The sequence below is a fragment of the Parambassis ranga genome, chromosome 18 (genome assembly GCF_900634625.1).
Source record: "Parambassis ranga chromosome 18, fParRan2.1, whole genome shotgun sequence".
Taxonomy (NCBI): domain Eukaryota; kingdom Metazoa; phylum Chordata; class Actinopteri; family Ambassidae; genus Parambassis; species Parambassis ranga.
Genome location: NC_041038.1, coordinates 3,871,971 through 3,882,970, shown reverse-complemented (window position 1 = coordinate 3,882,970; position 11,000 = coordinate 3,871,971). Strand labels below are relative to the sequence as shown.

The following is an 11,000-nucleotide window of genomic DNA, read 5'->3' as shown; positions in this document are numbered from 1 at the left end:
CATGCCTGCAAATGCAGCAATATTATTATGGCTGAAATAGTAAATATTTTTACAGCCTATACCTTGCTCTGTCAAAATTATTGCTAGATTGTTATTGCTAGATAGATGGGGGGGGGGGGGGTCTGATCTCCGACCATGTGTCTTTTGGACATTTGGGTGAAGAGACGGGCTGAGCTGTCAACTGATCACCATCTGGTGGTGACTTGGATCCGCTGGCGGAGTGTGAAGGGTCTGGTGAGAGGGAAATCTGGGTGTCTCTGCTTAGACTGCTGCCCCCAGCCCTGGATACACAATTTGAAGATGGGTGGAATATATCAGGTATTATTAGCAGAGCTGTGATGGAAACTGATTTACCTTCTTGTGTTTGTGTTTTTGTTTTTACCTGCCTTGTCTGTGCTGCTCAGTCCTCCGCACCTCTTCAGTCCTGCTTTTCACAATATTTATCTGCTTGTTGATTGCACTCAGTTCGACACATCAGTAATGAGATCCAAATTACCACTGCAGTAGATGATTTAACAACAACTGCTGGTCTGTGGGTTAGAATCAGGTGTTTTACTGGAGTCTATGGGAGTGCAATAATTGCTCTGCATGCACCATTAGCTCATCATGGCTGCCATGATTAGACTGATTTGGTGTAAATGATTTAATGAAGGTGCAGATCACTTGCACTAATATAAGCATCCTGGTTAGATATTGTAGCGTCCATGTTAAGAGCTCCGCTAAGACAGAGTGAGAGAGAGAATAAACACTGCACTGGTTTATCCTCACTGACTCCTGGCATCGATGGTCTATTGTATTATTTGCATAATAGAGTAGGTCAGAGCTGCTAAGCATGGCTGTCGGCTCTACATCTTTCTGTGTTGTGTGTAGATGAAGTACCATGTGTTTGTTTCTTTCTTTGTGATACAGGGCTCTGGACCGCCCTCTGGTGCTTCTTCTTCTTCCTGTATTCCCAAAAATGGAGAAGGGATCATTTTTTATGGTAAGTCCACTGCTGGTACTTTTCATATTAGGGAGTTATTCTATTGCCCCCCTGTCAGTCACCAGGAAGTCTGTTTAATCCCTAAAACAACCACCCAATTACTCACTGCGGTCCTCTTTTCACGCGTCCTTGTCCTGGTCTAGTGGACAAGTAATAGACTGTGGCCTGTCAAAGTATATGAGTACCATAAATTCCTATATTATGGCCCATATTTTCCTCCCCTGGCCTGGGTTTTTTAATGTTAATACATTTTAGTAAGAAAGCTGTCCCTTAATTTATTGTAGGCTTTTAAAAACACAAACAGTAAGGTTTGTGTGTATTTTAGGCTTCCAAATGAAATGATCAGACTTTGGAGTGTTTTAGCTCCTTCAAATTTGGTATGAGTAATTCTGCACTACAACAGTAGAGCACTTACCTCAGGAACAGTCGCAGCTGCATGTGTGATTGGAGAGGAGGTAAGAACTGTGCTTCAGATGTATGATTGCTCTTTAAACTTTGGGACATTAGCATGCTTTCACTGTGCTTTTTAAGCATCTACTCCAAGATGATTGGCTGCTTGTGATATCACAGTGTCACCTTGTGAAAAGTATTTTCCTTTAGAGGTGGGAAGAAGGCCAATCATCTCAAATCTTACTGGACTGACTCATCAAAACTAGTGTTATTAGGAATAAAAAGTGTGGGACATTTGTGAAAAACTAGAAATATATTTGAAATCTGTTCAAGGTTGAAATTAGATGTGTTGTGTGTTTTTTTAATACTGTATATTCCGGGGATCAAAGAAAGCAACACCTACTGTAAGCATAACACTCCTGACATCTGTTCCAATGAAGGTACGCAACACTTCGGCAGATCAGAAATTAATGCACAGACTTAACAAAGTCGTGAAAAACTGCATGACTAAACCTGCTGGTTGACTGTCTTCTTTGTTTTCAGCTCACGGTGACAGAAGCCTTTCCTGTGGCGCCGGGTGCACAGACTGGGAGGGAGGCAGCATTGCAGCCAGTGACGACAACAGACTGAACAAACTGATCAGGAAGGCTGGCTCTGTCATTGGCTGCAGATAGGAGATGTTTGAAGCAGTGGTGGAGAGGAGGAAACTGTTATCTATCATGGATAACCCTGATCACCCTCTCTGGACAGACAACGGAGCACCTTTTCCAAAAGGCTCAGATCTAAACACAGATCATACAAATTTTTTCTAAATCCTGCTGCTAATGCTGGCCTTTTTTGGGGTAAGTAATATTAAAAAGCCCTAATAGTGCAAAGGCTACTGTTACAAAGGATGATGTTAATAGTTAAAGCAATGAACTGCATGAAAATGTCTGACTCAACTGCACCCAACTTTAATCACACTTTAACCTGTATGCTCCAGTTAGTGCCAAATTCAGCAGGTTTGTGAACCAACATTCACAGCACGTGGGTGTGAGACTCAGTGACACACAATTTAGCTAAATTTTTAAATTAAATTTGAACTACAAAAACCCAACTTTAACAAATTAAATCTTATTCTGAAAGTTGAGCTAACTCTGATCTGGCATAATTTAAAATTTGTTGAAGCTGTTGGTATGACAACATGAAAAATTAAGGTCACTTTCCCCTTGTGTACTACATGTCACACTGGAGCTAAATTGCGTATGTAGACCTGGAACATGAGCCTTGATCAATGATCTGTCTTCAGCATGCAGTGGAACATTTGTGTTCACACCTCCGAATGTGGTCTCAGTGCATAGTCAATACCTCTTTCATGAAGATTGCAGTCAGAACCTCCAATTGTTTGCCTCATGCTCTGTGTACCTCATTTTAAAAGGAGAGGAAAAACAGATCACACAACGCGGGAAATAAGAAGTATATAACCAAGTGTATTCCCTCTGTTAATGTACACATATTTAGAGTCATCTCACTGGAACACTTTACAATAACATTTAGAAAGAACAGGAAGATACTGGGAGGAGCATGTTTGGAATGGAGGAGGAGAGAAACCAGACAAAACGTGGCAGAAGAGCGAATCGACAGCCTGCCAAATCAAACGGCTGCCATCTTGCCTCTTGCCATAAAAGACAGAAATAGATATAAAACAAATAAAAAAACCTGGAGGATGTATAGAGCCTGCTTTCTCCACAGAGTATGGGGACATACAATCTGTCGTACAGAGAAAAAAAGGAATAGATGCAGGATAAAAAATAGACTGAGGGCGACAGACAGAGGATGGAATAAAAGTTTCTCCTCTGGAAAAGGAGGATGTGCTGTTTCATGTTCATAACCCAAATCACATTTGCTCAATTACCAAAAGAAAATACATAGAATTTTTAGTTTCCCAGAATCATAGTCATTTTTTTTCTCCAAACAGGAATGATAGTAGGGAAAACACATTTGTCTTAGTAATGGGATGAGAGTCAAATATTTAGACATTTCACAAACTTTTTTCAGGATTTTTCTTTTCTTTTCATGGTACAGTTTTCTTTTTAATAGAGTTGAGAAAATTTGAATACTAGAGTTCTGTTGTACATCTTGTATTTGTGTGCTCTTTTCCACAAAGTTCACTTTGCCCATTGGCTGCCATCAGTCCAGTCAGGCTAGAGAGGCGCAAAGGACACATCGCATTTATTTTCTTTTTTTTTCCACTTTCTCCATGGCGGAACTCCAGCAAGAATGAACTCAGAATCTCCCTAAAATGTCTCTCGTTTCTCCAGAGAGAAGAATCAAATAAAAAAAAAAAAGAAAAAGAAACAGCAAACCAAAGTGACTGAGTCTTGCAGCAAGGCGTTCTGTCAGCCATACTGTTCATGAGTAAGAGGGGGGGCCAAGGGTTCTGGAGGGGGAGAAACTGTTCTGACGTCAAAAAATCCTAAAGTCCACCTTCGTTGTGCATTGTCAGCACTTTTAAGACTCGCTCACGATTTAGGTCCATAGGTTTCCGCAACGTCTATACATATATTTATAATTATATAGAACAGAGTTCATTTTGTTCGCTGGAGGTTTTTTCTGTTTTTCAGTGATTAGTAAGGACATGACAGTTTCTCTGCTGGCCCACTAGGGAGAACCTCGAAGCCCCAGAAACACATGACACAGATCTGCTGGAACAAAGGACGACCAAAGGGTTCTTTTGGCCTCGATGAGTTTTTGGCGGCTAAACGTACAAGTTATAGCATCCAGTAGATTGGAGCGGTGGTGGTCTCACATAGTTGCTACGTTTAACGTTGTTATGATTCATCGATCGTCATCATATTTTTTGTTTTTTTTTTAAAACTCCACAGAAAGAAAAACAGTTTTTTATCTCTTTTTCGTAAATGAATACTACATGCTTGAAACACAGCAGAGTTTAATGTTGCATCGGCGTAGACAAGGAGAGAAACAGAGCGCACAAGAAGGAGAGGGAGAGAGAGAGAGAGAGAGGGAGAGAGAGATCCGACGAGAGGTCAAGAGACATCTGACTCTGAACACTTACAGAGAGGCGAGAGAGCTGCATTTGACACAGTGTTTCTATAAGCTGGCAGTATATTGATTTTACAGAGGGATGTCAAGTTGCTGATTGGAGCCTAGTTGGAAAATAATGTGTCGATACTGTCGAAGGTGACGCCGTTCACCACAAGCTCTCGTCAGAGCGGAGCACAGACAAATACTGATGGTGGTGCTTTCCTACAGTACTGGAAATGTTAAATAACCTGTCAAATGCTAATCGGTGTTATCAGCATTTGCTACACGGTTGTTGGCACAGTACGTGTTGAGATTTGAGGTGTCATAGCCTTCTGCCACAGGTAATCAAAGTTTAGGCAAATAAATCAAAGCAGCACCAAAAGGGGTGAACAGAAGCATCCTCACCATGCCATCTTATGTTGCTGCCTCCCTCCGATCAGAGCGACCACCTGACAATACTGAGTTTTAAATTAATAGGCCACTGCTGCTGTATATACTGCCATTCCTCTCTCTCCCCCTCTCTCTCTTTCTCTCTCTCTCTTGTCTCTTTCCTTTTCTATATGCGTCCGCTGTCTGTCTCTGTGTGTCCCGGCGGCACTCCCTCAGACGTAGTACTCTTTGTCTTTGTTCTTTTTGTTCTTGGTGACCGTCTTGGCAGTGCTTGGCTGTTTCTCCTTCACCAAAGCTCCATTGCTCTGTGTGGCTGAGTTACTGATGTAGTTGCGGCTCTGGTCCACCTGATAGGAGCCCTCATCGCGGTTGCGGTATTTGTACATGGCGTAGAGCAGGATAAGGATGCAGAGGGCGGCGGCTGCCACAATGCCCACTACCATGCCAGTGGTACTGCTTGACTGCTGCACCTCCACTGCACCTGGGAGCCCTCTCTCTGGAGATGTGGGGTCTGGAGTGGGAACATGGGGAAAATTTGGAGGATAGGTTATTCCCGGGACTCTGCGGTGGCCCGGATCTGACGAGGGATGGGCCGGTGGCAGCAGCACCTGGTCCCGGGTGTTCATTTTCCCAGCTGGGATGTTGTTGTTGCTACTGCTACTGCTGCTGCCACCACCGGCAGGCTTGATACGCGGGCTGAGCTGGTCGGGGTTGGCCGTAGGGGTAGAGGAGAGAGGTGGGCGGTGGGAGTTGGGGAAGCGGGAGAAATGGCGGTCTCGGGGATTCTGGACACCACCCTCGGCGGCCGGGGGAGGAGGGAGGACAGTCCTGTCGGTGACCAGGGGGGAGTTTTTGTAATAGTCCTCGTCATCCGACTCAGTCATCTCCCCCGAGCCGTACGCCGACACCTCGATGGTCTCCTCGCAGTCCTCTTGGTCCAAGGGGCAGGGGGGCCGACCGTTGGGCAACGGGAGGGACTCTTTGGTGGTTTCAAGCAAGGTGAGGAAAGGGCGGTAGGTGGTGGGGGGTGGGGGAATTACTGGGTAGCGGGTGGCGATGGATGGGGGGTCTAGGGAGTCCACCGTTATTATGGGCAACACTAATTCACCTCCTAGGACAAGAAAGAGACAATGAAGGAACAGAGCGTTAGAAACCACCTGAGAGAGTGGACGCCTTCTGATTAACAGAAGTAAAACAATTCAAATGAATATAGAAACAACCAGTATTAGAACAGCACTACAGCTTAACATCAGGTTAGTTCTACAAGTTCAGCCTGGTCTGTTTAAAAAGTTATTATGCTGACTAAACTGCAATATAGTACAAGATGTAAGAAAACAGTCTATCCTGCTCCTGGCTGACTGCTCTGACCTATTTCCCTGTGCTGCACACACCTACATGTTATATCAGTAACAATAGATAACAGTACACTACAAATTACACTAAACAACTTAACATAATACATCCTTTTCTAAGCTAACTTTCTAATCTTACCTAGTGCTCAGATGCTTTTGCTGTGATTGGTTAAATAAGATAGCAAACCACGAGGTTCAGGTCACTTACATCAACAAATTGGCCGCATGATTTTTGCATGAAAAAAAAAATTACAAAAAGAAAGCTGTGTAAGATTGTTCTCGGATAGTGATAAACAACTTCCCCCCACCCTCGCTTCACCTCTTTTATTTCTTTATTGGGTGAAAAATAATCATAATGTCAAAAAAATATTATTTACTGTGCCCTCCCCCACCCCTTAAATTGTCATGAAGAATTGTCTCTATCCTATTCCCTCCCCTTAGGGCATGGTGGTGTCTATGGCTCATTGCTAATTAGCTTAATCTGTATGCAAGCCCTCAGGAGCGGCTGCAGGAAAGCGATGCCCCGAATTTCTAACCCAAACTCTCAGCGCTCAGTACTACAGCGCACCGAGAGTAATAAACACCTTTTTTTCCATGAGTCATGCCCACTTCCCTCCCAAACACATCACATTATAAACATGGGGCTTCAAACAGCCAGCAAAACACGTAATCTGATTTAACTGTGAAGGAGGAATCCTTCTATCAAAGACTGAAACGGTTAACAGTGCACAGCAGAATGTCAGTAAAGTCACTAAAATGTTCTCTTCAAAGGGTCACAGTCAAGGAAACAGGTGAGAAAACATTGCAGAGGGGATTAAATAACATCACATCTTTAGGTGTGGAGGGAGAAAAAAGGGAAGGTAAGAGCAAAACATCACTAAAGAAAAGCCAACATCATCAGCATAAAATCATGACTCTGGCTCTTTGTTCAATTGATGAGGCGAATCAGAGCAACTCGGTGGGAGAGGGGGTCAGATCAGGCGGTTCAGGGACTGATGAGGGGAGGTTTCTGGGATTGTAAGAATTCCTCTCTGTGGCCTTTTATATAGCTCAGCAACGCACAAACATACCCCCTCCCACCCCTTGTCAGATATACAGTTTTACTCATAGAGTAGCAAAGGCTTTGTTAAAAAAAGAGGTGATGAATTAACAATGCCACTGCAACACATCAGCATTTATCAACACACTTGACAGAAAACAGAAATGAAGCAGAAAGTGAGAGCTGTAAAGGAAGAAAACTCATTTAACTGTGCAAAGGCTAGTTTCCATGGCGATACTTAAAGGTTTTTTTTTTCGTTCTGTGTTTGAGGGATGCGTTTCAACCTTGAAGGCTAGAGGACAGCAGAGCATGGTGACACATTAAAGTTACAGAGAACAGTAGGATATCTCAGGTGTGCCGCAAAATATTAAATAAAGTAAAATAAGTTGCCAAAGTCAAAGAAGAAGTTAAAAAAAAGAAAAGAAAAAGAAAAATGTGGGGACCTCAGAGATACAGAATGTTTGTATAACCAAAAGGGATAAGTCGCTTTTGTCGTTATCGTCTCCCTGCCATCTGTCTGTGCGGTAGAGATGCGTGCAGCCCACCCATTACTGAAGAGTTACCTCTACATGCTGTTTGCCCTACTTACAGTATTGACATGCAAATGGATGTACTTGTTATGGTAAACATTTTATGTAATCTTAAAGAGGAATTAGAGGAAGCTGCTGTGATGGCCATGTTGTCAGAATTTTCTGTGTGTTTTCTGTGTTTCTCATGCAGGAACACTGTTAAATGACTGTTACATCTCTTTAAGGAATGTAATCCATGTTTACTCAAGTTAAAAAAAAGTCTTAAATCTACGTGTCTCCTTTTGTCTCATCACAACAGGCCAGTTGTGACAAAGTCGCATCTTGAGTTTACACAGAGCTGGTCTGACTGCGTTTTTATGATCAGACAGGACATTTGTGGGTGAGGAAGGCGTACCGTCATATTTACCACATTTTTTTTTGGCCTTATCTTAAGTGTGATGTTGCATTTAAATGTTCCATATGTCTAGAATTGGGTAAACCACATCAGCCTATAATAGGCCTGCTACACTTTGTCCCACCTCTGCAACATAGTTGCTTTTGGAAGCAAGGGTGTTGTCAGGAGAGTACTAGGTTTAGTCTTAATGACAACGTCTTTGGCCACAGTGTACAAAGACCCTTGGCAGTGCTTCGGGAGGATGGATAACTGATGAGCCACTAACAATTAAGCAATTATACATGCTGCTTATGCGCAATCTCAGGTGAAGCCCCTTTATGTTTCTAACTCTTCTTCCTCAGGAGTGATTCCATTTTTGACTGCTGGCACAGTGGTACAGTCACCTTTTTGCAGAGGGGAGGATACGCCAGATGATTCTATACTGTGTGGGTGTTTAAAGATTTCAGAATTGTTCCATAGCTTTGATTCTCTGCTGGCTCATTTCCCTGTCTAAAAGTGTAGTGAGCTGGCAGGACTAAAGTAAAAGTTATTTTTGTTTGTTTAGGAACAACTATGGTTGAGCTTGTGAACTTGAAGTCGGACTGTATCTTTGTATGATGTAGTGATCTGTGGCTGAGGTAACCTAACTGTCAACTCTGTGAAATGTGAAGTTGCAAAGGCCATGTGTCATACGTGGGTAAAGTTGTGGGTGAAGGTGTGTGTGTCTTAAATGATGAAGGCTATGATGGTTTTGGGGTTGGAGTTTTTATATCCTTATAGTTTGTTATGTTAATTCTCCTATCTAGGATCTGGGGTTGGATTATTGTGTTGTTGGGTGGAGTGTGATGGACACCCACCCACCCAGCAGCTACCTGACATGGCGGAACTCATGCAGGCTGACTCCTAGTTCACGTGTGGTGCTTTCTACAACTTTTGCGAGCACTGTGATTTGTCTTGCGTAATCAAAGCAACTGCAACCCGTTCCTGGCCCATCTATACTAACTGGCAGGACATCAGCAGGGATGAGCTCGGCTGATTGGGTCTAGCTGGGTAATCAAAGTCATCTTGACCTCTTTCTACTGCATGCAGTGAATGAAGTCCTAGTATTTATTTGCTTGCCACAGCCACATGATCCCATGCTCCCCCACACTGTGCTTAAAAATCTTATTTAGTTTAGACACAGAAATAAAATTTTTCTCCACCACTCTGACTTCTAACATTTGGATGTCTTTGTGCTCTCTGTTACTCAGTATCACTGAAGGTGAAGGAAACACTGTTTCTACCTTAAAGGAACCCACAGAACAGTGTTAAACAAATACAGAATCATACATGCTCTGCTGTGCTCTTAGTCGTTAGTGGAACCAAAGCCTGGAGGCCTGATGGTGACATCCCATCTGACTGACAGGCAGTGGCTACTGAAAACATAATGAATCTCAGACCTCATACACAGAGTGAGCCACATGTCAGCACTTTAGGCAGTTATCAAGTGAACCATCTTTTCATTTCCTGTTGTGTGACCCAAGCCTACTGCACCACCAGTTTAAACCAATCAACAACTTCAATTGGCTCTGCCCTTCCCCACCACTGCACCCTGTCGTCCCACAGTATGCAGCTCTGACTCTTCGGTAACACCACTGCCAGGCTCACAAATTTGACTAGGGACAAATGTGTTCTCCTGCTGAAAGCTGCCAAGAACCAGAGGGAACAGAGAGGATTTGACAGACTCCTGAAAGCAACACTTTCTCACACACAAACTACAAAATATAATGACAGTTATGCACAGTATTAAATGAACTCTGAGCAGTAGTAACCTTAATCCATAGTCCTTGGTAGTGTTACTCAAACTCAAGCTGTATATTACATGCATATAACTGGGAGTTTGACACTGATGTAGAATACTTTTATATAAGCCTAAGGATCACATGTGGAATATAATGTTGCTAAAAACAATCACATTTCATTTTAAAACATGAAAGTATATTTAATAAGCAAAGATCAGTGAACAAATATTAATTAGATGATCGTATTTGTAGTATCGCAGCCTAAATTTACAGTAATTTCATCTGCAGCTTTGTTTTTATCTGCTGCATCTGTTTTCATTTTAAGAGGCATTGCACGTCATGGTGGCCATCTAGAGTACCAGGGGTCTCTGACTATCAGTTTAGGGTTTTGTATAGCTGTCTCAGACTTGCTTTGTAGTTCATCCTTCAGGCCTTGTTGTTCTGATGCAAACGATGCAGCACAATCAATATTCTTGCGTGTCGGTGCCTCTTTCTCTCTTGAGGATTACAGCTCTGTCATTTAAGCATATAAGTGAGGGAGACTCAAAGACATTCAGCCTGACTGATTGAGTTTGACTCTGCTGATTTGAACAGCTGAGGCAGTGGAACCACATTTTGTCCACATGATGACATTTTTTTAATCTTTACCCATGTGTGCCGGGTCCACCACACTGACAGTGTGAGTCACCCCCCTCCATTTACTCAAAATGAGAACAGGGGCAGATGGATGCTGATGCTTCTACATCAGTCTCCTGACAAACGTCATTATTCTGCCGATCACGTCGGCCCGCTCGCATCCATTTGAAATATTTAGTGCAAAAAGGTTGTTTGGATTTTGAGCGTTCTGTAATTCAGCTTTGATTAGGCTGCTGATGGAAAATCCAGCAACGTGTCCGAGCATAATATGTTTTCCCCAGCTTGCTTTTGAATCATTCCACAATAGGTACAATTATAGTTGTATAATCTGTGCAACAGGGAACCAGCCTCCCCCTACATACGTCGTGCTCCGTAAAGTGTTTACAAATGCTGCATTTGCTGCTGTCGCTCTCAGGCAAAGTGATTTACTCTATAAAAAAAAAAGAAAGGAGATGATGGCGCACTCATGTTGTGTCTCACTGAGAGTCACGTGTCAGCTACGG

At 42.9% G+C, this 11,000-nt stretch overlaps 1 protein-coding gene across 1 annotated transcript in view; it reads right to left on the bottom strand.

Annotated features, from left to right (window-relative positions):
- Positions 1-3,781: 3,781 nt before the first annotated feature.
- The window catches only part of nrxn2b (neurexin 2b), a 437,176-nt gene continuing 429,957 nt past the window's right edge, over positions 3,782-11,000 (bottom strand). Inside the window, exon 21 of the mRNA XM_028428850.1 lies at positions 3,782-5,897. Coding sequence (XP_028284651.1) covers positions 4,999-5,897 — 899 coding nt within the window. The 3' untranslated portion in view covers positions 3,782-4,998. The remainder of the gene's footprint in view (positions 5,898-11,000) is intronic.